The sequence below is a fragment of the Chanodichthys erythropterus genome, chromosome 1, assembly GCF_024489055.1.
Source record: "Chanodichthys erythropterus isolate Z2021 chromosome 1, ASM2448905v1, whole genome shotgun sequence".
In the NCBI taxonomy this organism is placed as follows: Eukaryota; Metazoa; Chordata; class Actinopteri; order Cypriniformes; family Xenocyprididae; genus Chanodichthys; species Chanodichthys erythropterus.
The window spans coordinates 8551025-8567340 of NC_090221.1; the positions used below are offsets into that span (position 1 = coordinate 8551025).

The 16316-nt window shown below is 34.9% G+C and overlaps 1 protein-coding gene across 1 annotated transcript; it reads left to right on the plus strand.

Annotated features, from left to right (window-relative positions):
- The first annotated feature begins 1379 nt into the window (after positions 1-1379).
- Positions 1380-12370, plus strand: hprt1 (hypoxanthine phosphoribosyltransferase 1). The gene is made up of 9 exons (XM_067386542.1): positions 1380-1563; positions 6764-6870; positions 7011-7194; positions 7414-7479; positions 8104-8121; positions 8220-8302; positions 8822-8868; positions 10385-10461; positions 10780-12370. Exons 1-9 carry the CDS (start codon positions 1537-1539, stop codon positions 10825-10827), a joined length of 657 nt encoding a protein of 218 aa, XP_067242643.1. The 5' UTR covers positions 1380-1536; the 3' UTR covers positions 10828-12370.
- The last annotated feature ends 3946 nt before the right edge of the window (positions 12371-16316 follow it).

Here is a 16316-nt window from a genome sequence, read left to right on the forward strand (position 1 = left end):
TATGCCTTTGTTTTGAATAAGCAACCACTAGCAGCGAAAATATACATATTGTGCCTTTAATAAGCCTATGGATAGTTTTTTGGTTACACTTTATTTTGGTGTCCTTGTTACAGTGCAGTACTGAGTACAGTACATTAAGTACTGAGTAATATTAATTAACAACATATATTTACTATAGGCTTAGGTTTATTGTTGGTTGCATGTAGTTGTACTTACTGTAATAACAGTGCATTATGCACATGTGTAACAAGGACACTAAAATAATGTAGTACTGACTTTTCATTACCATTTAGGCTTTAAAACAATTAGAAATAAAAACTGATTAAAGGGTAACATGCTAAAAGGTTAACAATCCCACGGTCTTCCCTGTTGCAGAACATTATTTATATTTTTTCTTATATATTATTTAACAAGGACTTGACTGATGTGCCGCAGATTGCAGACAGCTATGTTAAAGGATTGGTTCAATTTTAAATTAAAATTTCCTGATAATTTACTCACCCCCATGTCATCCAAGATGTTCATGTCTTTCTTTCTTCAGTCGAAAAGAAATTAAGGTTTTTGATGAAAACATTCCAGGATTTTTCTCCATATAGTGGACTTCAATGGAGCCCAAACGGTTGAAGGTCGAAATTACAGTTAATAGCATTCCCAGACGAAAAATAAGGGTCTTATCTAGAGAAACCATCCCTCATTTTCTAAAATTTTTTTTTTAATTTTCTTGATCTAGCTCTCTTCTTCTTCTTCTCTATTTGAATTCCAGCAGTGTAGACACTGCTAAGTGTATTACTGCCCTCCACAGGTCAAAGTTTGAACTAAATTGTCATATACAATATGCTAGTGCAAGTATATAACAATTAGTTCAAACTTTGACCTGTGGAGGACAGTAATACACTTAGCAGTGTCTACACTGCTGGAATTCAAATAGAGAAGAAAAAGAGAGCTAGATGAGTATTTATTGTTAAAACTTATAGATTTTTTTTATTGTTATTTATTTATTTATTTTTAGAAAATGAGTGATGGTTTCTCTAGAAAAGACCCTTATTCCTCGTCTGGGATCGTGTAGAACGTTTTTAAGCTGCAATGAAACTGTAATTTTGACCTTCAACTGTTTGGGATCCATTGAAGTCCACTATATAGAGAAAAATCCTGGAATCTTTTCATCAAAAACCCTAATTTCTTTTCGACTGAAGAAAGCAAGTCATGAACATCTTGGATGACATGGGGGTGAGTAAATTACCAGGAAACTAATTTGAAAGTGAACTAATCCTTTAATGTTTTTGCCCATATGCAGAAATAATTTGGTGAGTCTGTCTCTTTAAGAAAGAAGGTGATCTGTGCGCGTTCTCACTGCTAAACGCTGATTGGTCAACAGGCTCTATTCCTCCTCTAATGCTAAATCATCACGGTGTAATGTCCGGAAGATAGAAATTGTGTTTGTTCAGTCCTTTAAAGGTGAAACTGAGAATAGGAAGGACTACAGTTACGCCCGGCATCATAATCAACGACATTTGCACGAACTCAGTCTGGACGGTCATGGCGTCTGCCAGCTCCTGTATCGTGGTAAGAGTTGCTGTACACACTCATGCCTTCAATCATTTACACCGTAGCGCGACACTTGATTAGTCAGTGTACACAAGCACATAATTCAGAAGTGTGTTTTGGAGTTAAAACTATATTATCTTCCTATCCTATATTCCTTATATTTCTATACACGAATGCATTTAGTGATTCATAAATATTTTCGTGAAGTCTGGGGGCCTGGAGGAAAAGCACGCGTTTCACGCATGGCACATGTGATGCAGCCCATTCATTTCTGCACGTATGACCCGTGGAAAATAATCAAGAATTTCGCGCGACAAACGCTGCACGTGCTCGGTTGTATTTTGGTTTTAGGGATTATCTTATGCCTTGATGATAGGATGAAACCGTGAATGTACGTGTATCACGTTCAGGTCGAACAGCGTAATTAGTTTCTGTTTGTAATAAAGTGATAATAAATGTAACGGGTCTTTGTGAGCATTGTGCTAATAGGAATGACGCACAGCTCTGTTCAAGGATACCCAAGGGAATTAATTATCATCTTCCTCTGCCCTAAATTAAGATATTATCCTGAGGATATAATTTTAGACAGACCCATCCCGCACTTCATAATTCGTGATTGGGTTTTATTAATGAATCAAAAAGGTGTGGTAAACTCTTAAAGGGACAGTCCACCAAAAAAAGGCGGTCAGTTTTGACCTCACACTCATGTCGTTTCGTATACCTTTACTTTCTTGGATCACACACACACAGTTAATGCCAGTCTCATGTTAATCTTGAGTACCTATAGAGTATTAGTGCGTCCTTCATATCGCCGAAAAGTGTTTAGTTTTATCATATTTATAAAAGATACATGCGCTGTACAGAGTCTTTCCGAAAACAGCCGAGCGCCCGAAGGCGTGCCGTGTGAGCGGAGCATGCGCAGCTTTTGTGTAGAGATCGTCTGCAAGCTATCAATGGTCAGCTAAACAAATGTATGTAAACACACACAATACACCATCGCATTATCCCTGGATAAGTTTTGAATCACTATAATAAATGTAGCATATAGTGAATGATGGATAATGAATTTACGTTCATTATGTATGAATTCATCACTTAATCGCCTATTGCCAACAAAACAGACATTTAATGCAGTTTTACTCACCACCTGCGGTTCCGACTCATGACCGGGATCATTATTGCTGTGGCCACTCCATCTTTCAGTTAAATCCAGCATCAAACTGGGCCTTGTTTATAAAACCATTAGCGCTGATCCTGAGCAGCCACGGAAAACATGTTCTCCGTTCGTTTTAACCAATAAAAAAGTGATTGAAACTTTCAGATACAACTTTATCCTTATTTTGATAGGTAAGTTAAGACCGTTTCTATGGTTATTTTAATGACAAATATCAAGCACGCATCAATGTCATGCGTGAGCACAAATCTCTCAGCTCAACTTAACACTGGGTTTTTTGGGAAGCAAGGTTATCTTTCCCTCACAACCAAAAACACACTTATTTGATATTTCGTGGTCTAAAAACAAAGTGACAAATCTTTCTCGAGCATGAAGCGCTGATGAGTGTGCTCTTGCTCTGGTCGATGTGTGCACGCACATTTTCTGGGAGAAGTGCCAATAAAAGGAATTCTGCCCTTTATTACATAATAAAGTGCCATACTCAAAAAAAAAAAAAAGTGCAAAGTTTGTGAGGAATCGGAAGAGTATTTTTGGCTCAGAAATACTCCGTCATATGTCAAACCCGTGTTTTGAAACATTGGCCATGTTTAGCATGATAACCCAACTCTTTAACAGTGTAAACAAGTCAGAATGCATGAAATGGCATTAGCCCCCCCCCCCCCCCCCCACACACACACACACCCCTTTAATGTAGAAAATTGACTCAATATTCTGATAAAGCTGAGGAAAGACATGTGACATGCATGTGAGTCTGAAGCAAGAATTTCACTTGTGTGAAGTGAAATACAGCTCACTAAATCTGACAGAACACTGACTTGTGTAATGTGCGCTCCAGCAGCAGTATGAGAAACTAACCTTTGGCTTGCAGCCATTGCATACTAAGCTTTAAAATCCATGTCTTATCATAGCCATGTCTATTGATGTGGATTGTGCTTTGGGGTTTGAATCTCAAGGTACTGGCACCAGCAGTAAGCAGGCATATGGGAAGCTCCCAGAGGAGCCTCTGCTGAGAGTTGCACATTATTTGTCTGAATCTCCTTCAAGGACAATGTGATAAGGCTTATTGGAAGAACAAACATAGAACAAGCTAGTCTACTTCTGTTTCCCTGGAAATTTATCCACTTCTGCTTTGCCTCTACAGTGAAGAATGGTTACATATGTCCTTTTTATATTATATTATACACACACCACGCATATAACACACACATAACATATGAAAAAGTATAACCCACCCTGCCGGTGCACCCGAGAAGAACCTTGATTAGAAAATTGCTGTTTTGAAAGATTTCCAATCAAGGTTCTTCTCAGGTCCACCAGCAGGGCGGGTTATACTTTTTCAGTATTGGTTTGAATGCGGTTTACATTCTTCATTCAGAACGGTTGTTCTCAACAAGGGGGTCTTAAAATAATTTTAATTTTAGTTATATTAACATTATCCTTAATAAAAAAAATTAAAAAGACATTATATTTTGAGTTTGTTCATTTTTATTACAGCAGAGGTACCAGAGATACATATCAATCTAGACTAGGGGTGTAACGATACGCTCAGGTCACGATACGATACGTATCTCGATACGGAGTTCATGATACGATACGTATCACGATATTTTGAACAAAATGAAACTGAAATTCAAACAAGATTTATTAAAAAAAACATTAACAAATTTCAATAATTGTCCTTGTTGTACACACAAGATCACATTTCAATAAAATAAATAAATATAAAATTTTAATAAACCTTCTGTATTCAAATTACCAGTTGAATAGGGCTGTCTGTCACTAAAATTTTTTTTTTTAATTTAACATGAACTTAGAATTATGAATAGGGGCCGTTCACATATCGCGTCTAAAAACTAGAACTGTGCACTGCGGTGAAAGAAAGCCACGACTTTTCTCACGCGACCATGCAAGAGACTGACATGAGAAACTTTTAAACCTGCTTGCAAGATTCAATGTGTGCCCGAAACACTTACTGAACTAGAGAGCTGATTGAGACACACCATCTACGATAAATCGTTACACCCCTAATACTTATAGTAATTTAAAAATGTGGTAGCATTGGATCTGGACAGGAAGGATAACTCTGGGAGTTGGAAGGGGTGTGTCGCGATTCTGCCTTCTCACATCGCGATACAGGTTCGTGGACCTGCGTATCTTGATTTCGATTTCATATCGCATATCGTTACAGCCCTAGTCTAGACAGAAGGGCCTTCCAGTATTGTTTGGAGTCAAAAAGGTTGAGAATCACAGATTTAAAATATACTATTATATATGATTATAGTATAATTTGAAGGGGACTTCAATGTGTTTAGGAATGCAAGGCTTTCTTTTAGGCTGTATTCTTTTACATAAATATTTTGCACAAAGAGGACTGGATAAGAGATTAGACGTATGATCTTAGCTTGTCTTTCTAGATGAAATGGGATTCTATGCACTCTAGTTCTGGCATAAAGAGTACAAAGTGTATATATATATATATATATATATATATATATATATATATATATATATATATATATATATATATATATATATATATATATATATCAGAACAGTCCAAAAGTTTGGAACCACTAAGATTTTTAATGTTTCTAAAAGAAGTTTCGTCTGCTCACCAAGGCTACATTTATTTAATTAAAAATACAGTAAAAAAAGTAATATTGTGAAATATTATTACAATTTAAAATAACTGTTCTATTTGAATATATTTGACAAAGTAATTTATTCCTGTTGATGGCAAAGCTGAATTTTCAGCATCGTTACTCCAGTCTTCAGTGTCACATGATCCTTTAGAAATCATTCTAATATGCTGATCTGCTGCTCAAGAAACATTTAATGTGTACAACTGTACAAAATATTTGTGTACAATATTTTTTTCAGGATTATTTGATGAATAGAAAGATTTTGTAACATTATAAATGTCTTTACTGCCACTTTTGATTGATTTAATGCATCCTTGCTGAATAAAAGTATTCATTTCTTTAATTTCTTTTCAAACAAATAAAAATTACGGACCCCAAACTTGTGAACGGTAGTGTATAATGCTACAGAAGCTTTGTATTTCAGATAAATGCTGTTCTTTTGAACTTTCTATTCATCAAGGAATCCTGGAAAAAAAAAAGTACACAACTGTTTTCAACATTGAAAATAATCATAAATGTTTCTTGAGCAGCAGATCAGCATATTAGAATGATTTCTGAAGGATCATGTGACACTGAAGACTGGAGTAACGATGCTGGAAACTCAGCTTTGCATCACAGGAATAAATTACTTTGTCAAATATATTTAAATAGTACAGTAATTTTAAATTGTAATAATATTTCACAATATTACTGTTTTTACTGTGTTTTTAATTAAATAAATGTAGCCTTGGTGAGCAGACAAACCTTTTTTAAAAACATTAAAAATCTTAGTGGTTCCAAACTTTTGGACTGTACTGTGTGTATATATATATAATTTTTTTTTTTTTTATTATTAATATGTGTGTGTATATATTTGTATATATATACGTATATACACACGTGTGTGTGTGTGTGTGTATACAGCTATGGAAAAAATTAAGAGACCACTTTACATTGATTTCTTAACTTGGAGTGGTCTCTTAATTTTTTCCATAGCTGTATATATACACACGATGAATAAATATTTATATACACACACATACATATATATACATATGTATGTGTATATATAGATTAAGATTGAATAACTATTTATTTTAAGTTTATTAAATTTTGCCTTTTAAGTTTAGTCTAAGAATGTTACTTCTTGGGTATCTGCTTAAGAAACTGTCAGTTAGATAATATATGGTGAGAACATAATCTCAAATGTTACAGATAAATGCTGTCATGTTATCACCAGATGTTTTGAGAGCAGGAGAGATAGGCAATGGGATATAAGGTTGAAGATCACCTTTCACCTACTGCCCTATTTAAGGTTTATCCTGCTGTCGCTAGATAAAATGTTATCTATCAGACAGACTGCTCACTGTTCTTTGCCCTATCAGGTATGATATGATCGAATGATGTCATTTGTGTATTTTAGATCAGTGATGAAGAGCAAGGTTATGACCTGGACCTCTTCTGTATACCAAAACATTATGCGTCCGACCTGGAGCGAGTGTATATTCCACATGGACTCATCATGGACAGGTATGAGGCACATCAAACAAAGTTACTTCTTAGCCAAGATGTCTTGCCTAATGAACCTGCAAATTACAAATAATATGCAACCTGAAGTTTACTGAAATTGCGTGTTGGCGGAGCTGACTAGTCACTCTGGACTCCTACAGAACTGAACGTCTGGCCAGAGATATCTTGAAGGACATGGGTGGCCACCATATCGTGGCTCTGTGTGTGCTCAAAGGGGGCTACAAGTTTTTTGCTGACCTTCTAGATTACATCAAAGCCCTCAATCGCAACAGTGATCGTTCCATTCCTATGACAGTGGACTTCATCCGCCTCAAGAGTTACCAAGTACGGATATTAATCATTCATCCTTAATGAAAGATTCAACCAGGCCTGTCTGTTACGCACTCCCTTTTGTTTATTGTCAGCATGGGTGTTAAGTCATGACAACATGTATGAAAACTGACCCTTTGCAATACAAACTTTGAGTGTTCAAAATTGAGTGTTTTTTACTTTAGTAACTAGAACACATAAATGACTGAACTTTGCCTTCTTTAAATATTACAGAACGACCAATCCACAGGTGACATCAAAGTGATTGGCGGCGATGATCTGTCCACACTCACAGGAAAGGTAAGTATCTTCCTGTGAATAAAAACAATCCTCACTATATCAAAATATTCTTTATGATAGTGTCAAATTTTATTTATGTTTCAAAATGAATTTTGAACTATGCCACAGATGCTGTCCATAACAGACCTAAAATGCCATTCTTTTGAACTTTATATTCCTATTCAAGGATACTGACAATAAATATATCAGGTTTCCTCAAAAATATTAAGCAGCAAAGCTGTTTTTATCATTTATAGTAATAAAAAATGTTTCTTTGCCCAAAATCATTATAATGATTTCTGAAGAATCATGTGACACTGAAGACTAACGACGCTGAAAAGTCAGCTTTGCATCACATGAATAAATTACATTTTAAAACATATTTATATTATATTAATTTAGTAATAATATTTCAGTATTACTGTATTTTGATGAGGTAAATGCATCCTTGGTGATCATAAGAGACTTCTTTCAAAAACAAAATATTCCCGACCCCAAACTTTTGAATGGTGGTGTATGAAAATAGAGAGAAAAAATTGCATCAATTACATTGTGGCTGATGCAATATTGTTTTAGCAGTCTTTGACATATCAAAATGTGTTAACTGTTTCTCCTTTTCTCTTGACATTCTTTTCAACACCAAAGAACGTCTTGATTGTTGAGGTATTTTTGAATTTATTTCTACATATATATGTTTAAAATAACTTGTATTATCCAGCAAATGTTAAAAGTGTTAGTGTAATCTTTACTCTTTTCATTAGGACATCATTGATACTGGGAAGACGATGAAGACCCTTCTAGAACTTCTCAAGCAATATAATCCAAAAATGGTCAAAGTGGCCAGGTACAGATGAATATAATGATTAAAAATGCAGCGAGTTTCTGATTGTTCGTCTTGTAGACCTTATTCACAGCAACACCATCTTTGTTTCTTAACAGGAATGAAAGCGAGGCTGTGGGGGATAGACAATATTTTCTTCAGTGGGTTGTACTATTATTTAATGTGTTGTTGGATTGTTAAAACACTGCAAAAATATCTTTCCAAGAAATTTCAGTAGAGCAGAAATCTCCAGACAACATGAGTTATGGAAAATAATAAGTGATCTAGGACCTTTGAAAACATGTTTAAGTCTATCCCTCACAGCTTCACTTTTTATACCTGTCATGGTTCTGCCCTGAATAAGGTCTATTGCATCAGTCTTTGTTAGCTGTATGTAAATATTGCTAAGCTCTGTGTAGCAACTCCCTTGTCTGTTATTGATTACGAGTCCAACAAATGCCAGAAACGACTACCTGCTTTTGAGTTTATAAGCTTTACGGTCCCATATACTTCACATATTCCCATCATTTGTTTTCTTTGCAGTTTGCTTGTGAAGAGGACACCGAGGAGTGTTGGCTACAGACCAGACTGTGAGTGGATTACTGAAAAAGCTTTCCAGCCTTTTTTGGCAAGCAATTCTAAATGGCTTCAATATAGTTATAGTTTATATAATGGATACATGCAGTTGATATTGTAGGGTTGCACAAACAGCCCCAAAAGACTAAAGCTCATTGATTTTTTTTTTTTTTTATTTATTTTTTTTTATTTTTTTTTTTTTAAATAAGGGAATCAAGTCAATTATTTTGACCACTTTAATTCCTCCTATTGATCTGTTAAAGGGATAGGTTACCCAAAAATGAAAATTATCCCATTATTTACTCACCCTCAAGCCATCCTATGTGTATCTTCTGCAGACAAACATAATCGGAGATATCTTTAAAAATATCCTTTAAAAAAAATGTATCCATCCATTATTAAAAATAATCCATACAGGTCCAGGGGGTTAATAAAGGCCTTCTGAAGCGAGGCAATGCGTTTTTGTAAGAAAAATATCCATATTTAAAACTTTATAAATTCAAATAACTAGCTTTACACATACTGTGCAAGTCGACTTGCACCACAAGAGTAACCCCTGACGCGATGTATGACGTAGGATGAAGGAGTAGTGTAAGCTTACATGCCTCTCTCGGTTTAAACAAATAGGGCTGTGCAACAAACTCAAGCTCCTTCTATGAAAATCCTCCGATATTTCTCTTTAAAAATTCTTGTTTCAGACTTCTAATTCATGACCGGTGTTTTGTTTTGCTCTATCCTTTCAGCTTACGCGTTCGTCATTACGTCAATCGACGTGGCGGGTCAGAGGTTACTCTTCCACCACGAACCAAAGCGTACGGCCATCTGCCAGAAGCTAGTTATTACAGTTAATAATAGTGTAACACGGTTAGTAGATGTGGGAAGGAGGTGGGAACCGGCGAACATTCAACAAAACTTTAATGTAAAATAAACAAAGAACAAAACGAAAGTAATGCCGGCAGACCCTCGCGGACGTCTGCCGGCCACACAAACATAATAAAACATAACATAAAGTCCAGGCCTGGTCCTCTCTCGTCCTTCACGGTCGTCGCTCCTCCTTTTATGCTCCCGTAGCTCCTCCGTGACAGACTCAAGGCCCCTCACGGCTCTCGCCCGCCCTGGTCGCCACAAATGGATATTTTTCTCACGAAACCCCATCGCTTCGCTTCAGAAGGCCTTTATTAACCCACTGGAGCCGTATGGAATACTTTTATGATGGATACTTTTTTTTTTTTCTTTTTTTTTTTGTGGCCCCCCATTCACTACCATTATAATGCTTGGAGGAGCAAAGATGTTTTTAAATATATCACTGATTGTGTTCGTCTGAAAGAAGATAGTCATATACACCTAAGGATGGCTTGAGGGTGAGTAAATCATGGGATAATTTTCATTTTTGGGTGAACTAAACCTTTTAAGGCCATTATAGTGCAATGCTGTCTGTTGACCACAAGGTTGCACACTTTTCTGTATTGAAGTACAAGAAGTTGCCAGTTTAACAAACTTTATCTTTTTTTTTTTCTCCTTTATTCCTAGTTGTAGGATTTGAAGTTCCTGACAAATTTGTGGTTGGATATGCACTTGACTACAATGAGTACTTTAGGGATTTAAATGTAAGTACACTAAAAATGTAACTGTAAAACAAGATAAAGCAGATTATTGGAGTGTTTTACAAGAAAATACTTTTCATTTTACATTAAAATGTCATGCTTAATTCAATGTTACTTGCTGTTTCTTTGTAATTGTTTGTTAAATTTAGTTAAAATTTCTAAGTGAAAATTGTTTCTACTCCTTTTTCTTTTCAGTGTAGCAACATTTAACCATTTAGATTATCTTCATAATTTAAATTGCAAATAGTTGCCCATTATAACACACATCTGTTTAATTGTGCTGCAATTTCTGCTAACTTCTTCTCTCATTCTGACTTGCAGCACATCTGTGTCATCAGTGAAACAGGAAAGGAGAAGTACAAAGCATGAGAAGGCCTGAACTTCCCCCTCTAGCTGTGTATCATTTGTTTTTTAATGGTTGTTTTTCATTTTATATCCATTTTGTATTTTTTCAGTAGCGCAGCTCACCGCGGGTTAGCAGGTCCTGCACTCAGGGTCTCTGGTGAGGTGTGTGCTGTCAATGCACCTTACATTTACATTAGCTTTTATCTTCACATTCACCCCCACACTTTAGCAACCACAAACATTTGCAGTTCAGTCTCTGAAAATGGTCCTTTAGACTGCTGCTCTGTTACAATGGGGGTTTTAAACAACCATTTGTACAAGAGTCCCTTTAATTTATTATAAAGATGTGTGCTAGTCATTATAGGTAGGTGTTTAAAGACTAGATAGATTAAAAAAAAATATTGATTTGCTATGCCATAATAAAAATACAATGTGAATTTGATTAGCTCAGATGGCAAAAGGAAAACATTCATGTTTCCCAAAGACTATTTGCAGTGTAAAACTGTAATATGAACCCTGTTATCAATGATTAAAATCAGTGAGTATTGAGACTATATAAAATGAATGCTTTTACTTACGAATGTACTGTCGCATCAGGGCAAGCTGATTTTCCAATCACATTTTAAACGTATTGACATTTCAAAGCCAAACATCAACTCCTTGTTTTTATTGTTTATTTGTAATTGTATAATTTTGCCTGTCAAGATATTTATTTTTTGTCTAATTACTGCAATGTTGGTTTCTAATTATAATAATGGGATTGAAATGAAATGGGGCGGGGGAAATCGGTAACACTTTACAATAAGGTTTCATTTGTTAACCCTAGTTAATGTATTAACTAACATGAACTAACAATGAGCATTACATATGTTACATTTATTAATCTGTTAAGATTAGTTAATGAACTGTATTTTTATTAACTAAACGTTTAACAGATGCATTTAATTTTAATAATGTAACATTAAGATTAATAAATGCTGTTCATTCTAAGTTCATGTTAACTAAAGTAGTTAACTAATGTTAACAAATGAAACCTTATTGTAAAGTGTTACCAAAATATCTTATGGTGCCTTAGATGGTCAATTTGTACAACCAGTTATGCTACCACATAAATACAGTATGAAAATGAAATGAAACTGATGGAGGAAAAAAAAGTTAAAGTGACCTCACCATTGTTCAGCCACCTGTTAATCTTAAACTTTCTGATTAAATTATTCAAAGGTTTTGAGTGTTCTCCTAACTTTACTTATCTTGCCAAAGTCACGACCAATATTGGGTCACAAAACAGGTCACATTAGCATGTAGTATACTGCTGTTTTAGTAATAAATAGTAGCATAAAATTGTTCTACATTTAATGAATGTCATAAAATAATATTAAAATGGTGTTCCACGGTGTTATAGTTAATACCAGTGCAGGCCTATCCCCTACTTTCTTTCTTCTTCTGGTCAAAACTACATTTTAACATTTACATTTATGCCTTTACCAGATGCTTTTATCCAAAGCAACTTTCTACAGAGGAAAGTAATTAACTTAACAGTATACAATGCAAAAAATAAATAAATTAAGAAACAAGAGCAGATGTGAAATGCATTTCTTTAAAAACAAAAAAAGGAAGCATACTACAAAATTGAGAAATCTTGAAATATTCTCAGAAATAACTTGTATTCACAAGGCATCATTTTGATCACTGCTTCTTTTATTTCATGGCATTGTTCATCTACAGTACAAACAGGTAGTGTTTTTCCATCACATAAATGCATGAGTATGTTGAGTTCTGGGGAAAGGATCTGCTGTGGCTCTTTGGAGTCTGTAAGTGCTGACAGGTCGTACTACAGCAGAACAGTAATACTGGATAACACCACATTCACCTCCAGTATTTATGTGCTGCTATAGTACATTCCCTTCAGATCTGGTGGTCTCTCGTGCTGGGTTACTGAAATGTTGCTGGTGGAACACAGAGAAACAGTCCTGATGATCACCAAAAAAAACAAACTTGTTTTCGGCGTGCTATTCTGGTAAACAGTGTGATGACCATATTCTCAAAGCAACTTACAATTCTAATTCTTGCATTACATGAAACACTAATATATTTAGAATTTAATTTTGTCTTACATATAAGTAATCACAATGCATATGTCTATGTAATAATGGAATATTATATTTATAATGGAAATATTTGTTGGTTCCAAATGTCATTAAGAGGACGAGCGCCCCCTGATGGGTCTAAGAGAAACTATAGGGTGCAAAATAGGCCTCAATTTTATATCCAATGTAAATTCAAAACAGTATTTTTGAGATAAGTAATTAAAAAAAAAATAGTTCCACACACCATTATAAACATGAAGTGCAACCTGCAAATGCATACACACCAGATTTACAAGTATACAACTCTTTAAGTATTTTAGAGTTTAGTATTAATAAGCATAAATCTGTATTTAAATGATAGGAAATTGTCATTTTTAAGAGCTGGTGTTGTATGCTGTTTGTATGCCTAGTTGTTGATTAGCAACTAATGAAGTACAAAAAAATAAGAGCCCTTGCCAGGCAGACATGACCAGACATATCCTCAAAACAACATGTCACGGTCTGGTGTCCTTACTTGTTCTTAAAAATAAAAAAATGCGTACATTAAAAATAAAAATGCAAGTACACAAATATTTATAGAAAACTTTTGGCTACATTGAAGAAGAAAAAACAAGCTGAATACACTTACATGCTTGTTAAACTAAATCATCAGTACATTTAAGGCCAGTCAAAATAATAATAATAATAATAATATAACACGTATCGACATTTGTATTTAATATTTTGTACAAGCCACGCTGAGGTAGTAAGAAAAACACGCACATTCAGCTGGATGCCACATACAGGGTGTAGTTAACTACTGCCTACTCAGCATTTTTACAATTGTATATAGCAACAGAAATAGCCTCCGGATGAAGTGAGGAGAGTCAAAAAATTAAAAACTATAAATATACATTTCCAAAGTAAATGTTAGTTTCCAGCCTCCTTCGAAAACTGCATATCAACAGACCGTGGGGTGTTTCCTCAGTTGCGACTACACAGGTTCCCTAAATAGGCATATTCGTACTAATAATAAAAGAGGATGTTGGTTGTAAAGATACATTGAGAAATGCGAGTTAAACACAAACAAACGTTTAAAACGTCAACTTTTCATTGACACGACTCAAAATGAAACAACTTCCACATTATGATCAAAGGTAGCAGACAAAGTTGTGATACTTTTCTCCGCGCGCACAACTACAGCACCGTTTCCAAACAAAGGCTCAAAAGTAGTGAAGGCGACCCAGCGCCAAGAGGCGCGTTAAACACCTCCGTCTCTTTCGGAAGGTCATGCGCTTCAGAAATTAATGAACAGCACACAACTTGACAGCGTGAGAACAAGGAAGGAAAAATCCTGAAAAATAATTCCTCAAAAAATCCAAACTTACCTCGGGTCCAATCGAAAATGGCGCCGAAATGTAAAAAAACGCACCAAATTTCATTGTATGGTCTCCTGCAAAGCTTTGTGGGAGCGTGAGCTGTACAACATCCCCCATAGAGTAACGGAGGAGGAGTGCAACTGCAGTGTCGTGGCACGTTTACTACTTAGGCACACTATATCCCCTCAGGATGTTGTCATGCATTTTGAAGCAGCCAGCTTGTTCTCTCAACAGGCAAAGTTTCTGGTTTGAATGGAGTATATTCTAATAAAACCCTTATAAGTCAACCTCATAATTGTTTCCATAAACATTTGGTACAGCAGCCATTGTTGTCTCCTTCCTGCTTATTTGCTCTTTAAGCTCTTCACTATCTAAACTACTCTCTTCCTACAAGTTTATTATTATTATTTTAATAGAGGTGATTTATTTCTACAAAAGTCAGCCGAAGTTACCATCACCTGACCTGTTTAATGACCTTGCAGTCGCCTGGCTGAAAATCTTGTGTCTCTCATTAGAAGAAGAGAAAGAGACATTGTCTGCTGCCAGACAGAGGCCTTGCAGTGAGCTGTAAAGAAACATGTGACTCTAGTGTTGCTCATTGCTGGTGTGTTCAACTTCTGTGGAAAGCTATTTTATGCAAAATTGGGTTTGGGGTGGAGAGTGTCATCACACACACTGAAGTGGAATATGTAGGACATGTTTTGACGGAAGTCATGTAGAAATGAATTAAGTAAAACTTAAGTACAGACAAGGCTTAAGTTAGTCCTAGACTAAAATGCATGTTTGAGCTGTTTTAACTGAAAGCAACTCGTGCTGACATATCTTAAAATATGCCAGTGCCATTGTTTTGTCTCAAGATGCACACCAGTGATGTTTTTTTCTTACTTTTATGAAAGCTACTTAAATATCCTAATTGAACTAAGGCCTAATCCTGATTTAGGCTAAGGCCTGTCTGTGAAACCAGGCCTTTGTCTTTAACTGTCCATAACTTTATCTTAAATTAAAGGACTTTTTTTTCTTTTTTTTTTCTTGATAACTCCATGTTATCGTTCCATCTGTGTTATATTTGTGGGAACGAGATTAAGTACATTAAAAGTTTCTCTTATTTTACTTTAATGACATTCAAGAACGTATAAGCAGAGCTCGGTAGTAATGGATTACATGTAATATGGATTATGTAATCAGATTCCAAAAATCAAGTACTTGTAATTAGAGGAAACTACTTTTTAAAATACTCGGGCTACAGTTACTTTTTTATGGATTACATGATATTATTTACACAATGGCAGTAAGTTGTTCACAATTCATTGATTCTCCTAATTTTTCATATTTTTTTTAACGTTTATATTTTTTTCATAATAAACCTGCCGCTTATATACGTTTGTGATTCTGCGAGTTTTTCCAGCGGTGAGGGGAAAATATAGATGAAATATGTATGAAATAATAATATATATATTTGATGTAGCAGTGATATTGCTGTGAATTTCTTGTTTTTCAATATTTGTTTTTGTAATGTTGCTGTTTTCTAAATTTACTTAATTTTAAGTAAATGTTTTAAAATCATAAGATGTGATTTTGTTTTCAGTGCTACTATCAGCAAAACTAATAGATACATTAGTGTTAGTATTTTGAAGTATTAACTGTCCATGCATTGCACTTTAAAAAGAATCTGTTCTTAGTACAAGATTATCCTATAATATATGTGACATCAAATAAGGATTAGCACAAAAGTAATCTAAATGTAATCCAAAAGTAGTCAGATTACATTACCAAAAATGATTTTATTACTGATTACAAATTTTGTCATGTAATTTTCACAAGTAATCTATCTACTCTGAATATAAGCAACTTTTTTTCTTTCACAGAAGCAACACATCTCTGAGAAATCCAACTAAAAAAACTAAAAAAAGGAGATAAAATGTTGGTTTGTGTGATTATCTTGGTAGATAAAAAAACACCAAGGCCAACAGTGATGCACTGGTGTAAATCATACTGAGGCAAATATGGTCGGGCGTTGTCACTTCAGTTTACTATTTTAAAAATCAAAAGCTATTTTAAAGCATTCTAG

What these genes read in the sequence shown, in the direction of transcription:
- hprt1 (XM_067386542.1), top strand. Translation starts at nt 1,537, where the DNA reads ATGGCGTCTGCCAGCTCCTGTATCGTG. An exon ending in AAAATGGTCAAAGTGGCCAG is followed by an intron (nt 8,303 to 8,821) that starts GTACAGATGAAT and finishes TTTTCTTTGCAG; the next exon opens with TTTGCTTGTGAAGAGGACAC. An exon ending in AGTACTTTAGGGATTTAAAT is followed by an intron (nt 10,462 to 10,779) that starts GTAAGTACACTA and finishes TCTGACTTGCAG; the next exon opens with CACATCTGTGTCATCAGTGA.